The 27,993-nt window shown below is 46.5% G+C and overlaps 1 protein-coding gene across 5 annotated transcripts in view; it reads left to right on the top strand.

Moving 5' to 3' along the window:
• The window catches only part of TULP3 (TUB like protein 3), a 92,436-nt gene that overhangs the window by 50,968 nt on the left and 13,475 nt on the right, over positions 1-27,993 (top strand). For 2 of the 5 annotated variants that reach the window (XM_050965751.1, XM_050965761.1), the window contains exons 3-8: positions 10,518-10,680; positions 13,638-13,814; positions 23,532-23,662; positions 24,920-25,117; positions 25,839-25,951; positions 26,358-26,472. In XM_050965751.1, coding sequence (XP_050821708.1) covers positions 10,518-10,680; positions 13,638-13,814; positions 23,532-23,662; positions 24,920-25,117; positions 25,839-25,951; positions 26,358-26,472 — 897 coding nt within the window. Of the gene's footprint in view, positions 1-9,147; positions 9,399-9,419; positions 9,680-10,517; positions 10,681-13,637; positions 13,815-23,531; positions 23,663-24,919; positions 25,118-25,838; positions 25,952-26,357; positions 26,473-27,993 lie in introns of those variants that run through there. The other 3 variants (XM_050965771.1, XM_050965752.1, XM_050965753.1) reach the window with 3 other exon arrangements.

Here is a 27,993-nt window from a genome sequence, read left to right as displayed (position 1 = left end):
ACTGCTTTTGGGCTCAGGAAACAAACACTGAGTGGTGGGATCACATCGTCATCCACCTCTGGGATGATGAACAGTGGCTGCAGAACTTTCGGACGAGGAAAGCCACATTCATGGGACTGTATGACGATCTCACCCCAGCCCTACGGTGCAAGGACACAAGAATGAAAGCTGCCCTACCATTGGAGAAGCGCATGGCAAATGTATTGTGGAAGCTGGTTACTCCAGACAGCTAGCCATTAGTCGCTAACTAGTTTGGAGTGGGAAAGTTGACTGTTGGACTCGGGTTGATGGGAATGTGCAGGGCCATTAATGCATCCTGCTCCAAAAGACCGAGACTATGGGCAACGTGGATGGCTTTGCACAAATGGTCTTCCCAAACTGTGGAGGAGTGATAGATGGCACACACATTCCAATTCTGGCACCAGACCACCTAGCCACTAAATACATTCATTGGAAGGGTTATTTCTCTATGGTTCTCCAGGCACTTGTGGATCACCATGGGTGTTTCATGGACATTAACGCAGGCTGGTCCGGAAAGGTGCATGATGCACGCATCTTTCTGAACACTGGCCTGTTCAGGAAGCTGCAAGCAGCAACTTTCTTCCTGGAACAAAAGATCACCGTAGGGGAAGTCAAAATGCCCATTGTGATCCTGGGAGACCCAGCCTACCCCTGAATGCCATGGATTATGAAGCCATACACAGGGCACCTTGACAGCAGCAAGGAGCGGTTCAACAACATGCTAAGCAAGTGCAGAATGACTGTTGAATGTGCTTTAGGCCATTTAAAGATTCGCTGGCGCTGCCTCTATGGGAGGCTGGACCTGGCCTATGACAATATTCCTATGTTTATATCTACATTCTGTATGCTCCATAATATTTGTGAAGGGAAGGATGAAAGCTTCACTCAGGGCTGGACTGCTGAGGCTCAGTGCCTGGAGGCTGAATTTGAACAGCCAGAGACCAAGGCTATTAGAGGGGTGCAGCATGGGGCCATAAGGATCAGAGATGCCTAGAGGCAGCAATTTGAAGCTGAAAGCCACTAATATTTGTTGCTATGCTCGGGAGTACAGTGCTTGTAATGCTAGGAGGTGATTGTGATTGGTGCAGATGTGAAGTTTTAAGAAAATTGCCTGTTGCTTTGCAGGGCTCTGTTTACTTTCAATTAATGGAATAAAGGTTGCTTTCAAACCAAAACAGAGGAGAGAGACAAACAAAAAAAACACATCAGCACTGAGGGGGATGGAGGAAGGGAGGGCCCTAGGAGGAGGTAGGGTCCCAGAATGGTTAAATATATGTGTATGTTCAGATATCCTATGCAGCCTTGTCCTTTGGAGTACAGTGCAGTGGGTACTGTACTTCAGCAGGGCTAAACTGCAGAGGGAAGGGGATTGAGTGCAGTGGGTACTGGGAGTCCGCAGGCTGGACTGTGACAGGGCAGGAGTAGAATGCTTCGGGTACAGACTGGAGCCAGGAGGTTGATAAGAGTGTCTTGGAGGTGTCTGGTGTGCGCATGGCAAAGAGTTTAGCGAAAGCAGCTGCAGGGGAGGGCGGGTGCAGAACTGCACAGTTTGAAGAGCTAGTAGCGCCTGGAGCGTGTCTGCTTGGTGCTCTATAACGTTTAAGCACTTCGTTCTGGCATGCCACATTCTCTTTTCAGTCCCTCTTCTCACTGTCCTGCCACTCCTTCAATTCTTGTTTTTTCGGCCGCGGAGTGCACCATGACATCACACAGAAAGTCCTTTTTTAGTTTTTCGTGGCCGCTTTTTAATTCTGTGCAGCCATTCAGCCAGTGATAACAAAGAGGGAGGCTGGGCTCCCAAAGTCATCTCTGTGAAGCCAAAATGCAACATTTTACAGAAGCAGTATTGTTTGCAACACACAGATCACTGATTCAGTGATTTAACACACAGCCACTATTCCCATACCTGTCACTAACTGGCTGATCCCAGGCAAGCACGCATGAGCCACAAGACCCCCAAAATGGTGAGTAACCACAGAGGCAGGGGAAATCAGTGTTCCAGGACCGTATTGTACACTTTGCACATGCCTTTTGGGGAGAGCCAGCACAGTAGGGGGCCTTATAATCATTACTGTCCCTACATTTTCCACAGCCTGTGTTCATTATGGAAGATATCTCGCTGCTGAGGGTGAGCAGGGAATCAAGCGAGGGTCTTCTCCAAGACTGCAGCTTCCACCCTGGCCCTTATGCGACTTGCCTGTGTGCAGCAATTGTCATCTTCTCCCACCCACCCTTTACCCCCAGTGACAGCAGAGTGGCATGGGAAAGTTACCCTTAATGGGGCAAGAAACAAAGCAGAATTGCCCAGTATCTCCATGAGAGTTTCGTGCAGATCTGAGGCAGATTCCCGTGAAGTGAGGGAGTCAATCACACTCTGTTCTGCCACTCAGACTAGGCATGTGGTGGTATGCACATCATACAGACACAAGCCTGCTTTCTGCATCCCTCCTCCCCTCGCTTCAGTGATTCTCAAAATTAAAGCCACTTACCAGGGGTCTCCTCTCCTATTTGAGCTTTGCTAAGCTCTGACTGCTGTGACTGGCTAGACTCCTCCCGGGTAGAGAAGGGCTCCTGGCTGCATGCATCTCTGACCTCTGAGTCATCCTGTGCCTCTGTGTTCTCCTTCCCCTTCACAACCTCATCCAAGATTTCCTCCTCCTGGCTCGGTCCATTCTCGACTGGCATGTGAGCCTCCGAAGTATCCACAGGGACCTTCGCAGTGGAGGTGGGGTCGCCACTGAGTATTGCATCCAGCTCTTTGTAGAACCGGCAGCTCGTGGGCGCAGCACTAGAGCGGTGGTTTGCCTCCCGTGCCTTGTGGTAGGTGTTCCGGAGCTCCTTCACTTTGACCGTTGTAGTGGGGTGGTCACCCTGCTCCTGCCCGGAGGGGTTAAAAGCAGCCCTGGAGAGGGCTGTGGCTGGGGAAAGGCTGATTAGGTAAGCAGCCACAGATGAGGCCAAGCCCAAATCAGGCCACAGATGGCCCTATAAAAGGGCTGTGAGCCAGGAGCTCAAGAGGACACTCTCTCTCTCGCCTCTTGAGAGAGAAGGACCTGGCTGCCTGGGGAGCTGAGCAGGGTACCTAGGGTGGGGCAGTGCTGGGGAAGGGCAGAAGGAGCTGGGGAGCTCCAGCCTAATAAAACCCCAGGCTTCAGGCCCTGTTAAGGACCTATAAAAGGTACTGGGGCTGCAGAGGGGCAGCCCAGAGATAGGCAGAGGCAGCAGGTCCTAATTCCCCTTACTGATGATGAGTGGTTTATAGACTGCTGTCCACCCCAGTGAGTGGGGGCTAGATGGTGACTGGCAGTAACCACTGAGGCGAGGTGGGGATAGAGGGTTGGGGGTTCCCCCGGGTGGGGAGACCCAGATTGTGGGTTACTGCTGGGGGCAGAACCCTGATGTAGAGGGGCACCAGTGTCTGGGAGGGAGCCACCAGCCTGCAGAGGGTGCTCCAAGCTAGTGGAGCTAATTCCCAGGATGACCAGCAGGACGCGCTGCACCGGTGAATCATCACATCGCTACAACCCTGCATTGCAGCGTGTCCCAGTCATGACCCCTTTCTGTCATGCATTCTAAAATCTGTCCGTAGGTATCATAATTCCTATGGCTGGAGCGCAGCTGGGACTGGACAGCCTTCTCTCCCCAAATGCTGATGAGGACCAGCAGCTCGGCATTGCTCCAAGCGGAGGATCGCCTAGTGTGTGGCGCAGGCATGGTCACCTGGAAAGATGTGCTGAGATCACTGCACGCATCACCCAGCAAACAGGAAGGGGACTTTCAAAATTCCCAAGGAATTTAAGGGGTGGGACTCACGGTTGATCACCTGAGGGCAGGGCAGTAGAGTTCAATCTGATGACCAGAGAGGCGAGAACAGGCATTGTGGGACACCTCCCGGAGGCCAATTTGTAGAGAAATCTCCGTATTAACTATTTCTATAAATCTTTATAACGTTGCATTGTGTTATTTTGTATTAACTATCTTTCTGTATTAAGTATCTTTATGACATTGCATCTGGCATGATGTTATCTTGTATATCATATGACTTGGCATTGTGCCTCTTTATTTTCATACAACTTTGTATTAGATCCCTATATAGAAAATTGGTAGAAAACTTTGTATCAAATGTTATAGCCCCTAAGGATAGTATAGTTAAAGTAAAAAAAAAAAGTGCTTTTTTGCTAGAAGTAGAATAAGATCTTCCCCCCACTCTGTAATCAATTGCCCTATTGACTGAATAAGGTGTGAATGAGTGAGGCTTGGAAGACACCCACCTCCAGACAGCTACAACAGTTGAAGAGGGAATGGGAGCCAAAGCAAAGGACAATACAACTTGTCAAGTGGGCCCAATAAAGAAGAGCAAACATATTGACGCCTCAGGGATTAGAAGCAAGCACCTTCTTTAGAAAACACCCTCTTTGAGCGGCATTGGGACAACACCCAAAGAAAAGCAGCACAAAGACCAATGAACACAGACCAACGGACACAGACCCAGATTTTGAATCAGGTCTAGATTTGCATAAGAGGGAAGCTGCTATAAATACAAGGTGTCTTGCAGAAGGACCCCGGGTCTCGTCTTGTCACCATCGGAGCATCGATCCGGATCGGCAGAAGCCCGGCTCCACTCCTCCCCCATCTAACTCACCTGGCCAGTGCAGTTAAGGGGAGCAACTAGTTGGTAACAACAGCAAGACAAAGTGTGTTTGTGTCTGTGTGTGTGTGTGAATGCATAACTGTGATATATATCTCATATGCATATCATAGAGTATTAATTGATACCTGTATTACTAATAAATGTGGTGTTTTGGCTTTAATCCCCCTGAAAAGATCCTGTATAGTACTTTGAGTACAACAAATTGCAGCACTGTAATCGACCAGAGTGTCTACACTGGCACCACGGCGCTGTGCCCCGGTGCAGAAAGCTGTACACCTCTCATCGGGGTGATTTTTTTTTTTTTATAGTTCTGCAACTGCACAGTTTCTGCGCACTAAATGGTTTGGCAATGTGTACACCTTGGGAGTTACAGTACAGAAAGCTGTTTTACTGCACAGAAACTTGCCAATGTAGACAAGGCCTAAAGAAGTGAGTGCAAGGGTTTAGGTCTTTTCCCTATCTAGGTTCTACAAATGATGTCTGGTTAACCAACAACACTGGATAGAGTACTTTGGATCTTTCTTCTAAAATAAAAGAGAGTACAATACTACATGTTATTTGATGTTGTTAGGCAACGGGGCTAACCTAAGTAGATGAATGGGAGTATTTCACACCGCTCTGAGGTTCTATTTTAGACTGTTTGCAGACACATTTAAAGAGAACTGTATTTGTTTGCATTCAGAAGGTTCTCTGCAAAACTATAGTGACTAGAGACTTGCAAGAAATTTTGAAACGTCAGTCTGTTAGAGCTGCAGGTGCACAGCAGTGCTGGTAATTAGACCTCTTATTTAGGTATGTACATGTAGATTTAAATTTTTACCTTTAAACACTTCTGAATATTTTGGTCTATTTTTTTTAATAAATAGAAGCTTAAATTCTGCAGAAAGAGAGAGGTAAGCAGCAGGTTGCAAGGGGCACTGTAACAGGCCACATGCTGGTCATATATTGTGCATCACACACTAAACAGGCTTTTTTCATCTTGCGATGTTTATCTCAGCTATTATAGAAATTAAAGATCTATTAAGCCACATGACTCAGGACCTAAACAGTTAACCAGATGATGCTCAGGGAGCAACTTTTTCCACAGCAGGGATCTGCCTTTTATATGCTTTCTGTGATGTGCCTAGCACATTTGTGGTTGCGATAAAAATGATGATGATTATTAATAAATAAACGGTGTAGTATTGCACACTCAAGTGCTTTATTAGGGGTTTTGTGTCTTCCCCCATGGCCCAGAAAACCAAACAGGATGGCCCATTGTCTGCTGTGTTATGCTAGATCTGATGGTCCTAACTCCCTGGGCAGCTTGCTGGAAATTTGATAGACTCAATATTATTATTTTGTTTCCTGTGTTCACAGTGTTCTGAATTTTCAGGAATCCTGTGTAGCCTGAAAGTAAAATGTCATGGAAAGTTTTTAATGTATAACGTTCCCAAAGTGTCAAATGCATCATGATAACCAGTGTCCTTTCATTATCTTATTGGGGACAAATGGAGCATACTGCTCCTGTGTCTTTTCCCTAAAGTACATTAATCTCCATTATAATACAGGGATGGAAGAAAGAGTTGGATATTAGCCAAAAGTAAACAAAATCCAATTCTATTATTTGGCCATCACATCAGTGTAAGCGAATTTTTAAAAGAACACTTAGCAATGTTGATTATAGAGTTGTTATGCCATCTCGTTCAAACAAAGTGAACTGCACTCTAACAGCCTTAAATGTATGCTTGGGGGATTAGATTTTTATTGGTAAATGTTGGTAAATATTGATTTTACCATACACACTCAAAAGTGACGAAAAAATATTTCCATCTATTTTATTGTGGTGTTACGCTAGCATTTAGTGCAGCTGGAGAGAGGCACCATTTAGGTAGTTTTAATGTTTGAAATCTTAACATATACTGTCATTAAATAATTATTGTCTGACCTCTCCTCCCCCATAATTTCACAACTATGAAAATTTAAGTAGATAAAAAATCTAAAACAATGTTTTAAAATAAATATTGATACTATCTTTCAAAATTATTAAACAAAAAGAATTCTGCTAAGCCTACTTAAATAACAGTGTGGCAGCACATTTCCCATGCCTTAATCAAAAATAGAAATAGAAAGAAACTCTTTTAAAACAAATGACCGTACTGTTCCATTTTATTCTACCTTCTGGTTAACCAAAAGTTTCTGTTAAATGAAGGTGTGCATGATGAAATACTGCCCACGTATAGAGACCCCTTGTTTTCTCAAAGTTTTGGTGTGTCCCATAAACCCTTTGATAAAACAGAATTGTACTGTATTAAGGCTATGTCTACACTACTGGCACTACAGCAGCATGGCTACGGTGCCATAGCTATGCCAGTGTAGCACCATAGTATAGCCACACTCTGCAGCGATGAAAGGGGTTTTCCTATCACTGCAGAAACTCCACCTCCAGAAGCGATGGTAGCTGGGTCAATGGAAGCTTTCTTCTGTCAACCTAACTATGTCTACACTGAGGGGGTTGGATTTTTCACACCCCTGAGCACTGTTCCTATGTTGACCTAAGTTTTAAGTATAGATAGGCCTAAGATGGAAATAAACTATTAGGGCAGCAAACACTAAAATGCTTTAAAAAAACCTGGCCTAGTAGAAGAATCAGTCAGGTTGCTCTCAGAGAGTTAGTTTACTGATATTAGATACTGGCCCCCAAATTCAATCTCTGATGCTTATAGTAACTGAGTATATTCTTATTGCATGTATAATGTCTCTCTTGCTTCCCTTCTCCTCTTCTGTCTGTCAGATAAGGGAAATGTCAGTGACAGGTTCTGTTCCATATTTATTTTGAGGATAATGTGTTGTTGACTCTTGCTGTCTTGCACAATGACATTTCATTTCCTCATATTTCCTTCCCTCCTGCTCTTGGATGAATATGGAATATGTTTTGGTTTTTTGAGTCCTGTAACCATATACTGATATGTTCTGTGATCTGAGCCTGGTTATATATTTTGTAAAACTGCAGAACCAGCCAACCTGAATTTCCGGTAAAGGGTCTGACTACCAATCAGTAGCGTAAATTTGACCTTCAATATGTATTTGCAAAGTTTCTCTAATTCTTATGTAGTTTCCTCTTCCATGCCAATATTTTAATACTTATAAAACATATTTTTAATGTTCAGGCTATCCTTTGTATATAACGTTACAATAACAAACTAACTTGGACAGCACAGGTCCCAAAATAACCCAGTAACAAACGAGCCTAGAGAACATGACTCTGAAATAATATTAGAACAGCAGCAACCCCTGTAGCCCAGCCCTCAGGAATATCAACTACAACAATGAACCAGCTCATGTGGGGTAGTGCTCATGAACAGTGCTAGGATAATAAACCAGCACATGCAATCTAGCCTTCATATGTGATCATGCAATTAAAGAAAGTGTGCACACGCCAGACCTTCTGAGGAAACTTGCCATAAGAGAGAAAAAAGAGCAGAGGGCCAAGAACTGAGCTTTGCAAGTGAGGATACATGCAAGGAAAGAGCCATCACCAGAGACAAAAGAGGAGAGGGTAGTTTGATAGGTTTGGAGGGGAATGATGATAGAAGGACACCTGCATCCAGGTGTCTACTTACTTTAAGGAGTATTTGGAGAGAGAAGTGGGGGCTATCGTTAGTGAGAACAACCTTCAGGTTGCTCTTAAGGTTACTAATGAGCAGACAGGGATGATCTGTCTTTAGTGCAAGTGACTTGTACACGTATAGAACATCCCATTTGGTTTAGTGACGAACTACAGTGTACTAAAATCTGATTCTCCACTTTTCTTCACAGACCTTGTAACTCTCCATGCCAAACATAGTTCTCTTCACAATTACCCGCATGTGACCAGAAGCGTCTTACCTTAATTATTGAAGTTAGAACTTGTTTTCTTTATCGCTTGTTATGACATCACAAGTGACAAGCTTATATATGTTGACACTAAGATTAGGATTCATAGTTCATTTGACTCTGGCTAATTTTGTCATCCAGCTTTGTATCACAAGGAATGAGTTCACTTGGTATATCAAGTTCTCTGCCATTCAGTTAGCTCAACACGAATACTTGAAACACCCTTGACTCCCCCTGTAGCTCCTACTCCTTCTTGTACTATGTAGAACCCCCAGTGTCTGAGAGCTGCCAGTTGTGAGTTCTCCTCTGGGGATGCCAACTCCTATCAGAGAGTCCATTTCCTGTGCAAGTCCTGACTCCTTTTGCTGAATCACAATATCATCTCTGAGTGCAATAGTAATGTCAGTTGGAAGAGTAAGGATTTGAGAAATAATATGTGGCAGTGTGTAGTGGGGCAGCTGCCAGGGGAGTAGGGGTTAAAAGCAGCCCTTCGAGAGGGCTGTGGCTCGGACCCAGTTAGAAAAGGGGTTAAGAGCAGCCACAGCTGTGACCACACCGAGCCCTGATATAAGGGTTAAGGGAGGAGCTGGGTCAGTCTCATTCCAGCCTTGGAGTGAGAAGGACCTTGTTGCCTGGGAGCAGAGGGTACCTGAAGCAGAACAGTGCTGGAGAAGGGCAGGCAGAGCTGGGGAGTTCTGGCCTGGCGAGTCCCTAGGCTGAGGCCTTGCTGAAGGCCAATGGAGGAACTGGGGCTGCAGGGAGACAGCTGGTCCAAGAAAGGCAGCTGGTCCAACTCCGTTGCCATTACAGACTGCAGTTTGCCCCAGAGATTGGGTGCTAGATGAAGACTGGGAGTAGCCAGTGAGGCAAGGTAGGTATAGAGGGTTGGGGGTTCCCCTGGGAGGGGAGACCCAGAGTGTGGGGATACTGCTGTGGGCAGAACCCCAAGGTAAAGGGCACCAGGGTCTGGGAAGGACACAGGACCTGAGGCAGGAGAGACATCAGCCAGCAGGGGGCACTCTGAGTCTGAGGAGCTAATTCCCAAGGCAACCAGCAGGAGGTGCTGTGGTGGTGACTGCTCAACCTGTTACACTGTGTAATTGAAGACTGTATCACACTGTAATGCAGAGGCACAAGGGAGCAGGGAGAGAGGTATGGTCTCAAGCTTAACTTTGGCATTTTGTGATGTGTGTTTTTTGTTTTTTTGCTTTTCACCAAGGCGAAGTAACTACAACAACATATTAACATACTACATAGTATATTGCCTATTCCTATGTAGCATCAGGTTAATATTCAAAGAACCTGGCTAAAGATTCTGGCTTGCTGACTGGAGAGTCCTCCTCATCTGAGTACATTAAAAAAGATGACCACATTTCTAAATACCCATTCTCTTTTTGGCACTTCTTGTGTACATACTTGCTGTGAAAGCTTTCCCATTTCAAGGACAGTGCATATTTTGCTATACCTCTGATCCATAGGAGGAGCAGTTACATTTTTCTGGTAATGTGCAATGCAAAATTTAGCTGCTAACAATAAAAAAAATTAATTTGTCATTCTGTTCAAAATGTAGATCCTTTAATAGGGTATTAAGTAAGCAGGTCAGGGGATATGTAGGAAGCTGGCATTTTGTCATAAGATGAATTTCTTTAATAATTCCCTTTCCCATAGAGAGTCAATTTTTGTCCAAATCTCTGTCCCTTCGTTTCATTTGGGTTGTTTGCTTATCAGCATTTTTTTTCAGTCAAAACTGTACATTTCTTAGAAACACTTTGTTCCAGCTTGCTCCTGGGTCAAGTCCTCAAATATGGTTAAAAGTCTTGATAGAGCAACCTTGTGTTAAGATTTCACTATAAAATATTTGAATTGTTAACCAAGTGGTTCCAATATAAAATACTTTGTTGCCAATGGCCAGGGAGGGACCGTGCTTTGCCTCCTACTCTCTAGTGTGTGTGGCTATTCATCCTTACTTCATATCCTTTGTTTCTCTTAGAGAGCTCTTCTGGAGAAGAAGCAGAGGAAGAAACGTCTTGAGCCCTTGATGGTACAGCCAAATCCAGAAGCAAAGCTGCGTAGATCAAAGCCCAAAGGGTGTGAGGAGCAGACTCCCTTAGTTGAGAGCCACACCCCTTTTCACAGCGATGTTGTCCTGCATGGTATGTAGTCATCCTGATCAACAGACATTCTTACTAATGCTAGTTTGTTTTTACCTTAGGGGTGGTCACATTTACATTCCCCAGGGGAATGGGTGGGCGAGAAACTAAAGGGGTTGATTTTGTTGGGTACAAAAGAAGAGCAGCACTACAGCATTCATTTGTTCCTTTTCACTCATCTGCTGCTAAGCAACACTGTGCTGTAAAAGAAACTCTCAACCTGAACTGGACTCCAGTGTCAGATAGCTAATTAGACTGGGAAAATCTGTCCACTTCTGAATGATCTCTTAGAGTTGGACCAAAGCCATCTGGCTGAATGGAATTGTGTGTGGAACTGTTTCATTTCCTCACCTCCTGAATACTTTAGTAGTGTTCCCAGAAATGTAGGGAGCTGTAAATCTGGAGCAGGAGAAATTCATTGGATTTTTCTGAAGCAGTAAGAGAAAAGGAGGACAGAGAATAAATGAATAGCAGCAACACGCACTATTCTTCAAGACAGTTCTCAAAAATTGCCGAGACAGGCTGCTTGGGGAGGGGAAGGCAGTACAGTGGTTGATGAATATTAAATTTAGCTTTCTTCGGTTCCCCTGTCTCCACGGGTGTTCCTTATACACATTGGGTTTCAGCCACCGCCCAATTCCTACTGACACTCTGAGGAATTAAACTGCCCTCTGCTGGTGGCAGGGATTTTTGCATTCTCTTTCATCTCAGTCCTGGAATTCGTCTCCACTATCCTGCTAATTCACCCTAATCTCAAATTTCAAATTCAAATGTTGGGTGAGAGAAGTTTTTCAGAGTTTTGTCCCTGTGACATGCAAACAGGATCCATTAGATTTAGGTCTTGCCACATGGCAAGGAGGTGAATTTTGGGATCAGTGAGCCCTGCACGTGGCAGGGAGGGGACAGCAACATAGCAGCAAAGTGTTGATAGAAAGGAAAGCCATAGGCACTGTGGGAAAGCAAGGAGCTGGGGCAAGAGCTCAGTGGTCTCACAGCGTGACAGTGGAATAGTGGCAAGAACCATTGGGGACAGTGACGTAGCAGGAGGCAGTGATAAGCTCACAGCCCAGGGAGCCCTACACATGATGGGGCATAGGGGGTGACCGTGAAAGCCTCACAATCCTGTGAAAGTGTCAGGAAAAGTACCATGAGAGCCAGGATTCTTGCAACCTATCAGGGAGGTAGCAGGGTATGCCTTGGGGTTTTGTGATACACATTAAAGGGATACCATGAACTCAAAAGGATAAAAATGAATTTATTAATCTTAGTGGTTGCTCCTAGAAATATATTGTGTCTCCTGGCAGCCCATCTCTTTAAATGTGTCTCCTGTTCTGTGGAGCAGTGGCTGCAGACTGGGAGAGGAGTGAGAGGAGACTTCCGCTGTAGCACTTGCTGGAGTGATAGCCTGCTTAGAATTAGCTGGGAGAAAGCAGATTGAGAGAAACTTTCTGGTTGGAGAGAGCGCTTCTGAAATGAGACAGGAGAGAATAAAACGCCTCTGAATCACAAAACTAGATACTACAGAAGTCAGAGGAAAGAGGGATGAAAATTGAATAGCTTCCCCTTATTTATTTTCAGACCAACAATCTTTTAAGATGAGTGAAGGTTGTAAATGTGTCAGTAACCCAAAGGTAACACTTGAGTAAACCGTTGCAGTTTTAAAATACAAAAACAGCAGAAATCCAAGAAATCCAAAGCAAAGACTACACTTAAAACAAATTCTAGATAGTTTGGAAATGCAGAGTTAAGGTACCCCAAACAACCTTCACTCTTCCATATCCCTGGCACATACTGCACCCTCTGTGAAAGTGTCTGTGACAAGAACTGCAGTATCAGAGCTGCTTTATATGGTTAACCTTGGGTACGTTGGTTCCACCAGAAACCCAGGTGGTGGCTACATATAGTTTGGCATCTTGCTTACAGCTGTGAACAACCTCTAGTTTACTGTGACTTACGTAGTGGAGTATTCATAGACTAACATCAAGATGATTAACAAAGAACATGACTGCAGTCCCTACATAAAAGGGTAAATGGACACAAGTCAGGTATTTAGGAATGGCAATATACAAAAACCTGTAGGAGAACACTTCAATCTCCCTGGACACACAATAGCAGATTTAAAGGTAGCCATCCTGCAGCAAAAAACTTCAGGACCAGACTTCAAAGAGAAACTGTTGAACTTCAGTTCATTTGCAAATTTGACATCATCAGCTCAGGATTAAACAAAGACTGTGAATGGCTTGTCAACTACAAAAGCAGTTTCTCCTCCCTTGGTGTTCACACCTCAACTGCTAGAAGAGGGCCTTATCCTCCCTGATTGAACTTACCTCATTATCTCTACACTGAATCTTGCCTGCATATTTACACCTGCCTCTGGAAATTTCCATTACATGCATCTGACGGAGTCAGTATTCAACCACAAAAGCTTATGCTCCAGTACGTCTGTTAGTCTATAAGATGCCACAGGACTCCTCGTCGCTTTTTACAGATCCAGACTAACACAGCTACCCCTCTTATACATGACTACTGTGGACAGTAAAGGCTTAAAATGGTTGCCTATAAAAAAAAAGTCTAGGAGTTTCAGTGTGCTTTACAAACATCAATAAATTTAAACTCACAACACCTTGTGAAAATGGAAGTATCATTCCCATTTAGGGATGGGGAAACTGAGGTTTGGAGAGATTAAAGTGACTTTCCCTAGGTAACACGAGAAGTCTGTTAGAGCCAGATTTAGAATCTAGATCTCTTGATTCATAATCCAGTACAGTGCTTCTTTGGGAAGACAGTCATTTCCTCCCTCCCTCTTTTGGAAAATGTCTGGGCACTCAGATGCATCAGTGTTCTGAAAGGGTGTTTGAGCAGGGAGAGGTGAAACGAGATGCCTTTTTGTGATGCTTAACATAGTCAGTCAGTTACAAAAGCAGTGAGATTTTTCCATTCTGTTTCACTTTTGCCTGCAGGCATTGATGGCCCAGCTGCCTTCCTGAAGCCAGAAGTCCAAGACTTTGGGACCAAACTCCAAATCCTCTCTGTAGGATCTTCCACAACAGAAAACGATGCAGATCAAGACAATGATGAAGATACCCTGATAGATACAGCTGCCAAGCCGGATCTGCAAGAAATCCTGCAGAAACGAGGTGAGAGTTGGCTATATGCGGGATTTGGACAGGTGTCTGTCAGGTTTTCCCAGTTTATAACTTTATTTCATTAGAAAACTGAAAATTATGAGGAATCCTCTCACAATACAAGTGTGCATGTGAGTTTCCATACACAAAGACAGCCAGCAATTTCTAGAACATATATTGGCGGATGAGTAACAGTCATTCCCTTGTCTAAAATGCCAATACGAACTGGTATATATCTATCCCGTTTTAAAAGATTACAGAAATTCCGTATAATTTCTGCTCTTTCCAAAGGAAGTCATCACAAATTGCCTCTCTTGGTTTTTCCAGAGTCCAGGACATTTTTATTCCATGTACCTATCTGTATTAATATTGTAACAACACCATATAGTTCTTAAGTATTAGAAACCTCCACAGCCAACAATGCAGTAATTACTTAACTGCTCAGGAGACCTGCAGGAAAGGTGCTCTTCCTGATTCAGAGGATATCCCAAACAGCTGTTATAGAAAATATGTGTAAAGGTTTTATTGTCAAATACTGTGTCCCGTTGAGCAGTTTCTCATCAAAGTGTCCACTTCTGCCAAGTGTATCACATCCATGCCAGTACTGCAGGAAGTCTGTTAGTTGCGTGCTGTCTAAACATTTTGCAGTGAAATAAAAATTAATACCATGTCGTTCAATTCACAGTTTACATTACCTTGCAGTGCCTGTCATCTAAAAGGTTCCCAAAGGACTTAACCTATGAGTTATGTAGTAATTTGTAAGGATCGTGTCATCCACCACTCAGAAGCAACTGTTGTTTTATCTATGAACAGCAACATTACACAAGAGTTAGGACAGGAAGTGCAAAAGAATAACCAATTGAAAGTACATGGGAAATTTAGGGAGGCAGAATGTAAGTACACAGATTAGAATTTGGCCAGAACACCAGGGTTAACGCCTTTCCTCTTTCAAAATATGGCTTGGGATGTTTATTGACAAGTGGTCCACAACTTAGTTTTATATCTCCTCCAAAACACAGCACCTCCAGCAATGCCCTGTATGTGCAATACCATACTGGGACATTGGTTTAATATTGATTCGTAGGGAAGAATGCAATTTACAGGATCAACAAAACCATGTACTACAGCGTTTAATGTGCTTTCCCACTCCTAACCCTGCTTACCACAAGAAATCAGATAGGATCATAAAATAAAGTGGTGTGACTCCAACTATAAATCCAGGAAGCTCACTGAAGTTCCTTCTCAGTCCTTGTTCAAGTATATGCCCTGGGGGTGCGGTGCACTATTGACCGGAGACCGTAAAGCAGCATCTGCAGGCCTGAGCCTACACGGAACAACTCCTCATGCTCCTATATGAGGTCATGTAGGGAGGTGCGGACCCACTGCCACTCATTTATCTCTCAACCCATCTGTGGCTTGAGACAGAGCAAAGCCTGGGCAATGTCTACACTACCATAGTAAGTCTACCTAAATTACACAACTCTAGCTACTTGAATAACGTAGCTGGAGTTGACATAGCTTAGGTTGGCTTACTTCAGTATCTGTGCCGCACTGGGTCGATGGGAGAGTGTCTCCCGTCTACTTACCTTACTCTTCTCCAGGGGCGGCTCCAGGCCACAGCACGCCAGCACGTGCTTGGGGCGGCATGCCGCGGGGGGTGCTCTGCCGGTCGCCGGGAGGGTAGCAGGCAGGTTGCCTTCGGCGGCATGCCTGCGGAGGGTCCGCTGGTCCCACGGCTCCGGTGGACCTCCCGCAGGCTTGCCTGCGGAGGATCCACTGGTCCCGCGGCTTCGGTGGAGCCGCAGGACCAGCGGACCCTCCTCAGGCACACCTGCGGGAGGTCCACTGGAGCCGCGGGACCGGTGACCGGCAGAGCGCCCACCGCGGCATGCCGCCGTGCTTGGGGCGGCGAAATGTCTAGAGCCGCCCCTGCTCTTCTCGTTCAGGGTGGACTATCAGGGTCAACCTGAGAGTGACCTGTGGTCAATTTGCCGGGTCTTAATTAGACCTGTTAAATCAACTCCCAGTGCATCGATTGCTGGAGCGTTGATCCAGTGGTAGTGTAGACATAGCCTTAATGTCTGCTGTTCTACAGCTTCCCACCTTTCTCACTTACTGTGAATTTTTTTTTTCATTTAGTTATTTACTTAGTTTATTGTTTTGTTATTTTTATTTAATTTCAGAACAAATGGTTTCAGAGGGGATATCTCTTCCTTGCCCCCTTCAGGGCTTCTGGTTTAGTGCATTAGCACCAGATTATGCCAAAGACACTGTGGTTCAAGCCCTGCCCATGCAACAGGAATTTTAGTTGTCTCTGGTGTCTCGAAGAGACTCACTTCCCGTCAAGGGCAAGGTCTACTCAGGGTTTAAAGGCAGGTGTAGAAAAGACAGAGAGGCTATGTTGAACCTTGCTTAATAGAACACTCCTTAGCTTCTGAGGGGTCTGCTTCCTCCCTTGCACATCGGCCTCAGCATCTCAGGTGACTGCTGGGACCTTGGCAGCACCCCAGAGACAGCGACTTCTAAGAAAAGAAGACTCTTTCTCTTACCAGGGAAACAAAGAAGAGTGGTAGGTCACCTCAAATCTCAGTCCTGGGAGACTTTGAGTCCCCTGAGGGGTGGGTTACCCCTTTTCTTATATGGTACCGACACCCTAGTACCAATTTCACTTGAAGTCTCAGACTGAAATCAGTACGAAAGCATTGGTACCTGTAATGAGTTGCACACTCACCACTGTGGCATCTCCTGCTGGTTGCTCCAGGAATTAGCTCTGTCCAGCTGTGAAGCACCCTCAGCTTGGTGTCTCATCCATTGTTCTGCTCTGCAGTGCTGTCTTGGACCTGTTTTTCTCTCTGGCTTGCTGCATTCTCTTCTGGACACAGCACTCCGGCTGTGCCCCACTCGGTTCTCTCCCCTTCTGGGGGTATCCACAGTCCTCAGTCTGCACCTGCCCTCGTGGCCAACTGCAGCTCCAAAGTCTAGCCCCCTTGCTCTGGCGGCAGCCATGTCCTGCCCTCCTCCTCTTCCCTCTACTGCTCACGCTCCCTGGGCCACTTCCCTTTGGCTCTTGCACCTTCTCGGCCCTTTTTTAGCAGGGGATGCAGCCTGGCAGATATCAGGCTGGAGCTTTCCCTGTGCTCCCCTGAGCCTGCCCAGCGCTGCTCTATCTAAGGTGCTAGCCCTGGGAGCCAGTCCTCCTCCCTTGCTTGTCAGGGAGAGACTCCTGTCTCTTCTGCTTTTCAGCCTTTATATAGGGCCCAGCCTGGCCCTGATTGGCTGCCTCTAAACCTTCTGAGATTGGCCAGGTTCTGCGCAGCCGCTCCAACTGCTGCTATTAACCCTTTGTCTGCCAAAGTGGTGCAACTGCCCCACTGCAGTACCACATAAGACGTCATCTGCAGAAAAGTCTTCCATGCCCAGAGTGGCCCCTATGTCAGTACCATCCAGTACCTCTCAGCACCTTGATATACACAGGGCTTCTACCTGCACTATGGTACCATCCAATGTTAAAGAAACTGCTCCGTCAACTTTGCCAGTACTGCATGTACCAATTCCTCCTTGGCAGCACTCCACATCCCAGCTCCAGCACCATTGGCTATCATAGCTCTCGACCACCATCGAGATTCTTTTCCCTGGAAGATCTTCTCATTTTGGATAAACCAGGGTCTCCCTTATTAAGGAGCTCTACTAGATATCTCTTTCTTGGGTACTGCACTGACAGCTGCAACTTGATTTCCAACACTTGGTACCAGCACCAATGCCTCAGCCCCTTCCCCCCCCCCTTTTAGCTCAGGAGATGATATTTCTGACTCTGAGGTCTCTGTACAGGTCTCTGCCTTGGAACTGTCACACCCTTCTTGAGTCCATTTACTGAAGAGGACCTTGTGGAGCCCACCAGATACCCTAGACCTTTGGGATATGAATACCCTTGGTGACCCCTCACCTATCCCCCTCCTGAGTGGGCTTACTGGAACCCCTGGGGGCATTTTGTGGAACAGTTTTAGAGGGTACCTGCTAGAAAGAAACCCCAACACCCACCAGTACCACATCATTCACAGGCACTGACAGACCGTCCTTCGATGCCATATGTCCCCTCGGTACAAGAGGAGCAATAGCCACAGATGGAGGAAAGCTCACCCTTATCTGCCAAGTCCTCCTCCTCCTCCCCGGATGAGATTGTCATGCCACCATTGTCCTCCTCTGCTGATGACTTTAGGGCTTTCCAGGAGCTGATGAAACACCTGATGGAATCCCTCCAGATCCTGCTGGAAGAGGCCCAGGAGTCTCAACATTCCCCGATGGACATTTTAAATATCATCCCCTCAGGGAAAAATTGCCCTACTAATTAATGAGGCACTGTTATTGCCTTCATGTACTTTATGGCAAACACCTGCCACTATTCCACCCAAGCAGGGAGATAAAATATGTTTTATTACAGGTAAAGGAATGGAGTACTTCTCCCATCCCACCCCTAATTCCCTGGTGGTGGACATGGCTAATGAAGGATACCATCAAGCTCACTACAGACCCTTTCCTTTGGACAAAGAGGCCAAACAAATAGACCTTCTGGCAGAAAGAGCTATTCATCAGCAGCTCTTCTATTTTGAGTTGCAAACTACCAGGTCTTGATGGTGAAATATTATTTAACAGTTATTCCAAGTTCACCACACTTTATTGAATGCCTGCCAAGAGACTAAAAAGACCAATTTCAGTCCTTCATCTCTGAGGGTCAGTTAATCATGAAAGCCTCCTTGCAGGCCACTCTCGATGCCACTGACACAGCTTCTAGATCCCTGGCTACTACTGTGGATATGCAAAGAGCATCTTGGCTTCAGCCTTCTGGACTCCTGAAAGAGGTGCAGAATACCACTGAAGATCTTCTCTCTGAAGGGCTCAAGCTCTTCAGCACAGACAGAGACTCCTCACTCTACACCCTTAAAGATTCAAGGGCAATGCTATGGTCACTGGGAATTTATATGCCTGCAACAAAAAGACACTTGAGCAGGTCTCAAGCTGCACAGTGTTCCAGACCATTCAAGTAGCACCCACACCAGACTTTCTTAGACCTTCAGAGCCTTTGAGGAGGAGATCCAAACCTCACAAAAGAGGACCACTCCCCCACCCCCTACAACTACCCAATCTGCACTCCCTACTAAGAGAAATTTTTGACAGATTGGTCAAGAGCATCCTATTTCCACAGATCCTCTGCTGTACAATTCTACCATTCCACCCACTTTCAGTGATTGAATATTCCACTTCCTACCTGCCTGGAAGCACATCACCTCAGAAAAGTGGATATTAGAGGTGAATGACATGGAATATTGCAGCAGCACCACCACCCACCTCCCTTTGCTGTTTCTTTTCAGGTACCTCTCTCATGAGGCACTCTTAAAGCAGGAGGTCCAATCTTTCCTGCTCTTGGAGCAATCAAGTCACTTTCTTCCGAGTTTGTCAGAAGAGGGTTCTAGTCCAGCTATTTCATAGTCCCCAGAAGGCGTAGAGGGTGGAGACTGATCCTTGATCTCAGACATTTGAATACCTATGTCATTTCATAATGCTTCAGGATAGTGACGCTAGCCACCATAATTACATCCCTAGATCTGAGAGACTGGCTCATTGCACTTGATGTCCAGAGCACCTGTTTTCATATAGGTATCCACTCCTCCCACAAGCATTTCCTATGTTTTGTAATAGTCCCTGAATGTCTTTACAAAGGTCCATTCAGCAATAGTGGCCCACGTATGTCAGTGGGGTATCACAATATTCCCACAGTTGGATGACTGGCTTCTCAGGGGTCACTCAGCAACCTCTAAGGCACTTAGAAGCCCTCAATGGGTATAAGAAATAGGTCTCAGTTTTTGCCCATCCTACCATGGCTGGATTACTTAAAGACTTATACAACTTGTTTCCCCCCCATACAGAACCCTACTTCTCCATGGGACCTTAATTTTCTCACTGCCTCTCTGTTCTCTTCTCCATCTCTATCACTTGGGATAGATGAATAGGAGAACTCAGATATTAGGAATGGCAATGTACAAAAACCTGCAGGAGAACACTTCAACCTTTCTGGCCACACAATAGCAGATTTTAAGGTAGCCATCCTACAGCAAAAAAACTTAAGGACAGACTTCAAAGAGAAACTAATGAGCTTCAGTTCATTTACAAATTTGACACCATCAGCTCAGGATTAAACAAAGACTGTGAATAGCTAGCCAACTACAAAAGCAGTTTCTCCTCCCTTGGTGTTCACATCTCAGCTGCTAGCAGAGGGCCTCATCCTCCCTGATTGAACTAACCTCATTATCTCCAGACTGATTCTGGCCTGCATATTTATACCTGCCTCTGGAAATTTCCATTACACATGTCTGACTAAGTGGGTATTCACCCATGAAAGCTTATGCTCCAATACATCTGTTAGTCTGTAAGGTGCCACAGGACTCTTTGTTGGCTTTTACAGATCCAGACTAAGGCCTGGTCTACACTATACGTTTAAACCAAATTTAGCAGCGTTAAACCGATTTAACCCTGCACCCGTCCACACAACGAGGCCCTTTATATCGATATAAAGGGCTCTTTAAACCAATTTCTGTACTCCCCCCCGGCGAGAGGAGTAGCGCTGAAATCGGTATTGCCCTGTCGAATTAGGGTTAGTGTGGCCGCAAACCGAGGGTATTGGCCTCTGGGCGGTATCCCACAGTGCACCATTGTGACCGGTCTGGAAAGCAATCTGAACTCGGATGCACTGGCCAGGTAGACAGGAAAAGCCCCGCGAACTTTTGAATTTCATTTCCTGTTTACCCTGCATGGAGCTCTGATAAGCACGGGTGGCGATGCAGTCCCAAATCGAAAAAGAGCTCCAGCATGGACCGTACGGGAGATATTGGATCTGATCACTGTATGGGGAGACAAATCTGTTCTATCAGAGCTCCGTTACGGAAGACGAAATGACAAAGTATTTGAATAAATCTCCAGGCTATGATAGACAGAGGCCACAGCACAGTGCTGTGTGACAAGCGTAACGGAAAGCCAAAGAATCAAATGGACACTCATGGAAGGAGGGAGGGGGTACTAATGACTCCAGCTATCCCACAGTCCCCGCAGTTTCCGAAAAGGGTTTGCATTCGTGGCTGAGCTCCCAATGCCTGAAGGGTCAAAAACATTTTCCCGGGTGTTTCAGGGTATATGGTGTCAACTTACACCCTTCCACCCCCCTCCTCCGAAAGAAAAGGGGAAAAAACGTTTCTCGCCTTTTTTCAATGTCACCCTATGTCTACTGCATGCTGCTGGTAGATGGGGTGCTGCAGCGCTGAACACCAGCATCCCCTTCCCGGTGGCAGACGGTACAATATGATCAGGAGCGGCGCCAGGGGTTTTGGCGCCCTAGGCGCAGGGCTGGGTCGCCGGTCCTGTGGCTCCGGTGGACCTCCCGCAGGCGTTCCTGCAGACTGTCCGCTGGTCCCGCGGCTCCGGTGGACCTCCCGCAGGTGTTCCTGCGGACAGTCCGCCGGTCCCACTGCTCCAGTGGACCTGCAGTAGGCATGCCTGCGGATGCTTCACTGGAGCCGCGGGACCAGCGGACCCTCCGCAGGCACGCCTGCGGGAGGTCTACCAGAGCGTCTGCTGCCCTCCCAAATCCTGGCACCCTAGGCGACTGCCTAGGTCATCTAAATGGAAGCGCCGGCCCTGAATATGACTGCTATCCATGGTCATCATCAGCCCGTGAGTGCTCCTGGCTGGCCTCGGCGAGGTCGGCCGGGGGCGCCTGGGTAAAAATGGGAATGACTCCCGGTCATTCCTGGCAGATGGTACAGAACGACTGGTAACTGTCTTCATCATAGCAACTGGAGGCTGAGCTCCATCAGCCCCACACCTTTCATGTCTAAAGAAAAGATTCTGTACTGCTTGGACTATCATAGTAGCGGGAGACTGGGCTCCTCTCCGCTGCCACCCTTTCATGTCCTGCCTGGACTATCATAGCAGCTGGAGGCTTCCTACCCCTCATTTTATCTCACTAAAAAGTCAGTGTTTCTTATTCCTGCATTCTTTATTACTTCATCACACAAATGGGGGGACACTGCCACGGTAGCCCAGGAGGGTTGGGTGAGGAGGGAAGCAACGGGTGGGGTTGTTGCAGGGGCATCCCCTAGAATGGCATGCAGCTCATCATTTCTGTGGGATCTCTGGGGCTCTGACACAGAGCAGCTGTGCTCTCTGGTTCTCTAGTACACTTGACCCATATTTTAGGCAGGACTGACTCTGTTTTTAGACAAAACATAAAGAAGAGAATGACTCGGGGAGTCATTCTCATTTTTGTCCCTGCGCCCCCGGCCGACCTCAGCGAGGCCAGCCAGGAGCACCCATGACAGCAGCAGACGGTACAGAATGACTGATAACCGTCATCTCATCGCCAATTTACAATGGCATGGCAGAAGGTGCAATAGGGATGGTAACCATCTCTGCTACCTTGCAAAGGCAAATTAATGCTGCTGTGTAGCACTACAGTACCGCGTCTGTTAGCATCCAGTACACATACGGTGATGGTGACAAAAGGCAAAACTGGCTCCATGATTGCCACGCTATGGCGTCTGCCAGGGCAATCCAGGGAAAAAGGGCGCAAAATTATTGTCTGCCGTTGCTTTCACGGAGGAAGGATTGAGTGACGACATTTGCCCAGAATCCCCTGCGACACTGTTTTTGCATTGGGACCTCAACCCAGAATTCCAGTGGGCAGGGGAGACTGCAGGAACTATGGGATAGCTACGGGATAGCTATCCACAGTGCGACGCTCCAGAAATCGACGCTAGCCTTGGTACATGGACGCACACCGCCGAATTAATGTGCTTAGTGTGGCCGCATGCACTCGACTTTATACAGTCTGTTTTACAAAACCGGTTTATGTAAAATTGGAATAATCCCGTAGTGTAGACATACCCTAACACAGCTACCCCTCTGATAGGAGAACTCAGTGTGCTCCTAGTAGACACACCATTCACTGCCTTCTTTATGGATATGGTCACACTACATCCCAATCCTTGTTTCCTTCCTAAGGTCTTTTCAGAATACCATATTAATCAGGAAATCCATTTACAAGAGTTCTATCCAAATGAAAATTGTGCGAGCAGCTTCTGTTACACATGGGCATAGTTAACTGAATGAAAGTATAAACTAAGCAATATGGTATATCATGTGTATGTATTAATAAAAGCCAGACAGCTTCTTATTCATTTCACTAAAGTGTCACTAGTAATATGGATTTCAAGGCTCAGAAAGCAATATCCCACAAGAGGAAAACTCACACTAGGAACATAAGAATTAATTCATAATAACATAATGTTTGTGAGATACTCAGTCTAACAAACTACAACAAGGAGCATCAGAGAAATACGTAAAAATAAATTTATATAACATAAGTGCCTGAAATTAGGCTACTGAGTTTCTATTTTGGTACCTAAATAAATGGTCTGATTTTCAGAGATGTGGAAATACAGATTTAGGTGCTTAGCTTTAGGTTGCCCTATTTGAACATTTAATCTTTATTGCATTAAAGACAGTTAAAAGGGAATCATTATTACCCTAATATTACTTTTCCATGGAAATAGTCATTGCAGGTATGTTGCGGGTTAAAGTGAGGATAGGAGCAGGGAATGTAACTGAGGGACATGTGAATTGGTGATGCCATGTATTTGTGACACCTTCCATTAGAAGTTACCTAGTCCTGCATTCTGACAGGGATCTCAGGCAGTTTGAATTTCGATGAGGACACCGAAGAGGAGGAGGAAGCTGGAAAGAGGTCAAGATCTCATTCACCATATTCTGAATCTGAGAGGCCTAGTTCTGCAACCAGCCAGAAATCTGCTACAGTAAGTATCATGAAAACACTGTTCTCAATGAGAATCAGAGCCATGCTTTCTAGTGCCCATCTGTAAGGTGCTGGCGTGCGTCCAGCCCACAAAGGACTCACAAGACACTCCCAAGTCTCCTTCCAGGCACAGTTTTAGTTTCCAGACATAAGCAAAAAAAACTTAACAGAGACAGTCCTTAGTCCACCTAAGTGACTTGTCCTCTTTTGCCTCTCTGTCACTTCTGCTTCAGGACTTACTGCAGGATTCTTTCTTGCTCTTTTGGCTGAGCACTGTCTCCCAGGAATTTCCCCCTTGTGCCCCTTCCCCCTCCCCCAGCAGATTACCTCAGTCTCCCCTCTTAGGGGACTCTGGCAGCTTCTTCCAGGGAACTCCTTGATGTTCCTGCTCCCCTACTTCTCCTTCCTTACTGACAGCCTGGTTGTAGGGAACACGTGATTCCCCTCCTCAGCTGCACCTGATTAATGAACAGGGCTGGCTGGCCCCAAGCTCTGACCATTAGAGAAGCTGACCCCCAGTTACAGTACCTCAGTGTTAAAACATGCTAGTTCCAGCCCCTAGTCTGTAGCCAATGTGCTCAGACCTGAATCCAGAGGGAAGCCAGGGTGTTGGCTTCCGTACCTCATATCCAGTCCTCCACTAGCTTCCACCACCATCTGTGTCCCTTTGTTGATATTCTGCATCTTGACTGTTGTCACTGTTCCTCTAGTGCTCACTCCTGCTATGGGGAGAGTTAATTCCACTCTAGATACAGTCTGAGCAAGCATAGACACACTGATGGTTTTAGCCGTACCATCATACCGGGGTTTTCCACAGCCTGTCCCACTCCAGGATCTAGACTGACCAGAAAGTGCTATTCCTCATACTGTCTTTTTTTACAATACATTTCAAGCTTTGCTTAGTGATAAATACTACACTAAAAGGGACATTCCTCCCTTTGAATATAACAGCTTTTCACCCTGCATCCCCTCCCTAGCAAGCCATTCTACCCTCTAGTTACTGGGGACTCCAGCCCAGCTTCTCCTTCCTTAAAGGGATATTCTTCTCCCAGGGTAGGAGACACTTCTGTCCTGATTTCTTCTTCTCAGTGGAGCATTTGAAACACAGAGATCTCTGATCCAGCATCCCTTCCTTCCTCAACAGAGCATTTTCCTCTTGTCATAGGGGGGCCTCCTACCCAACAGGCCATTCTTCTCTTGGGTTACTAGGGCCTCTGACCTTGATTTCACTTTGCTAATGGGATAGGTCTTCCCACAGGACACAGGTGCTTCCTGCACTGCATCCCCAGAGGCAGATGCACAGCTGGGAGAAGTGGAGAACTTGGAGGAGTTTGCATTACGCCCTGCTCCCCGTGGCATTACAGTGAAGTGTCGAATCACTAGAGATAAGAAAGGAATGGACCGAGGCCTCTTCCCCACCTACTATATGCACCTGGAAAGGGATGATAACAGAAAGGTATTGGGACTAGCACACCGTCTCCAGCCCTGGGCCAGGGCCGGCTCCAGGTTTTTTGCCGCCCCAAGCCAAAAAAAAAAAAAAAAGCCAGAGTGCCGCCACTGAAGCACAGAAAACCCCCCAGAGTGCCGCCCAAGGAGCGCCCCCAAAGAGCCGGAATGCCGCCCCTTGTGAAGTGCTGCCCCAAGCACATTTTTGGAATGCTGGTGCCTAGACCCGGCCCTGCCCTGGGCTACTGAACTTCTAGTACAAAACCTTTGGGTGTGTTGTGGAGCAGTGCTTAAATGGGAAAGGAACCTGGAGCTGAAAGGAGAAAGCTTGTGAAAAGTGGGAGGGGTGCACATCTCTATCTGGGCAGGGTCTGAAGGCAGCAATTGGGAGGTGTGGAAGCAGTAGTATAAAGAAAGTGAGCTAAAGCAGGAGAAAAAGAAAAGCAGAGGGATGAGTAGCTGGTAAAAATTAGGAAGGAAAGGTGCTTAAAACCTGAGCCATTGGGTGGGCCAAAGAGAGCTGAGATTTGGGGCTGTTTGCTCGTGGGCTGAAGAGAAAGGTCAGTGGCATGGAAGTGGCATCGGACTAGCAAGAAGGGGTCTGCCAAAGTGGGTGGGAATTAATGGGCAGGGGAATGGTGATAGGGACAGTGGGATGGAGGTCGAAAGTAGTGCTGTGCCTCTGGGCTCTTCCAGAACTTCCTGTCATGACCAAAGTTTTGTGTTTCCAGACATTCCTTCTTGCAGGGAGAAAACGGAAAAAGAGCAAAACATCCAATTATCTCATTTCAATTGACCCAACAGATTTATCCCGGGAAGGGGAAAGTTTCATTGGAAAACTCAGGTGAGAGCCGCAGATAAAAACCATCGACAGGTACACAGTCTCTGTTTTCATGTACTGCAAGAGAGGTTGGAGTTCCTGTCTTGCTGAGTCAGAACCAAGAGCAGCAATCTAGTCCAACTCCATGGGGAGTGTGACCTCACCCTCTCTTGGTTCACCCCTGGCTGTCCCTTTGGGACCAGTATCTCTTTCAGAGAGTTGACTGTGGCCATTTATGTGAGGAGTCCTGGCTTGATGTTTTTCCAGGTCAGTTTATGGGCTCAGTGTAACGGATGCTTTCTTTAGAGCTGTTTGTTGCACTGCTGATGGGAAACCCCAGATGGGAATGTCAGGAGAGGCTGACACGATCTAATTATGTCACACAGTCTCACATAGAACATCTCACTAACTCTCTGTTTCCTGATTCTAGGTCCAACCTTATGGGAACAAAATTTACTGTCTATGATCATGGAGTTAGCCCAGGCAAGGCACAAGGGCTCATAGAAAAGGCCCATACCCGACAGGAGCTTGCAGCCATTTGTTACGTAAGTTCCTTTTATTTTTTTTTCCCCTTCCCCAAGCTCCTGAATCACTTAAACCCAGGTGTTGGGGATGGGAGGCATCCTGCAGTTACAGCCACTTTGGCTGTGGTCTTATGAGAACTTTCAGGCCAAGCTGGGTCAGTATTTGGATTGGAGGCCTGCAGGGAAAACTCTGGGTGCTTCAGGATGTTAGTCATTCCGCAGCAAGCTTTCTTAATTCTGCATCAGTACTTGAAGCAGTACAACAGGATAACTATAATGGGTATTGGATGCTGGAGGTCTTTCAGATGAGTCATAGGATATGTCTACACTATTCGCCAGATCGGCGGGCAATAATCGATCCAGTGGGGGTCAATTTATCACATCTGGTCTAGATGCGATAAATCAACCCCCGAGCGCTCTCCTGTTGACTCCTGTACTCCACTGCCACGAGAGGCACAGGCAGAGTCGACGGGGGAGCAGCGGCAGTCGACTCACCGCAATGAAGACACCTCAGTGAGTAGGTCTAAGTACGTCGACTTCAGCTACATTATTCACGCAGCTCTGGGGTTCTCAGAATTTTGTACTGGTGACTCCTTTCACACAGCAAGCCCCTGAGTGCAACCCCCCTTATACATTAAAAACACTTTTTTATATATTTAACACCATTATAAATACTGGAGGTAAAGCGGGGTTTGGGGTGGAGGCTGACAGCTCATGACCCCCCATGTAATAACCTCGCGACCCCCTGAGGGGTCCCGACCCCCAGTTTGAGAACCCCTGACGTTTTTCCATAACTTACACCAATTCCCGCCCCCCACTCGCTCAGTGAAGACTGGGCCATAAAAACAAGGTCTTGATTGCCTGTGGTTCATCAAGATCTCAGTGGCACATTAACAAGAGACCAGGTGTGTTAACTCCAGTTCTGTCCAGTTTCTACTCTGGCAATACTAGTGCCCCCTGGAGTTTCCATTGGATACAGTATTCTTCATTTCCCATCCTAAAATATTAAGTAGTGTTTCTGTGAGCTGTTAAAACAAGTATAATGTATCACCTAAAAGGTGGCTGTGTGTTAATAGTGATGAAGTGATTTTTATGTATGTACAATTATCTATTCAAGTTTGTAAAATGTTTGCTATATACATGTAAAATCATTATCCTATTTCTCAGGTCTCTTCTCAGAAAGACCTGAGATGGAATAAGACAGGTTCCAGCTCCAAGGACCTACAGTAGAGGTCCCCAAGCTGTGGAGCATGCCCCTCTGGGGGTGGGGGGGGAGGATGAATGTTTGTGGGACACAGCCGGGAGGGAGCACCACCCAGCTCTGCTCCTGGGCCCAGCTGCCGGCCCTGTGTTCAGGGTTCTGGCTGCCGGCCCCGCACCCTGGGCTCCACTTTGAGCTGCAGCTGCCGGCCCGGGGATCCAGCTACTAGTCTTCACCCCCAGCTGAGGCTCCGCTTCTGCTCCTGCCCCTAATCTCAGCCCCCTACCCGTTTCTGTCCTCCCTCCCCCCCCGCCTCCCCCCGAGCTGTGGCCCCGATCCAG

The sequence above is a fragment of the Gopherus flavomarginatus genome, chromosome 1 (assembly GCF_025201925.1).
Source record: "Gopherus flavomarginatus isolate rGopFla2 chromosome 1, rGopFla2.mat.asm, whole genome shotgun sequence".
Taxonomy (NCBI): Eukaryota; Metazoa; Chordata; order Testudines; family Testudinidae; genus Gopherus; species Gopherus flavomarginatus.
This window is presented reverse-complemented; position numbering and strand designations above follow the sequence as displayed.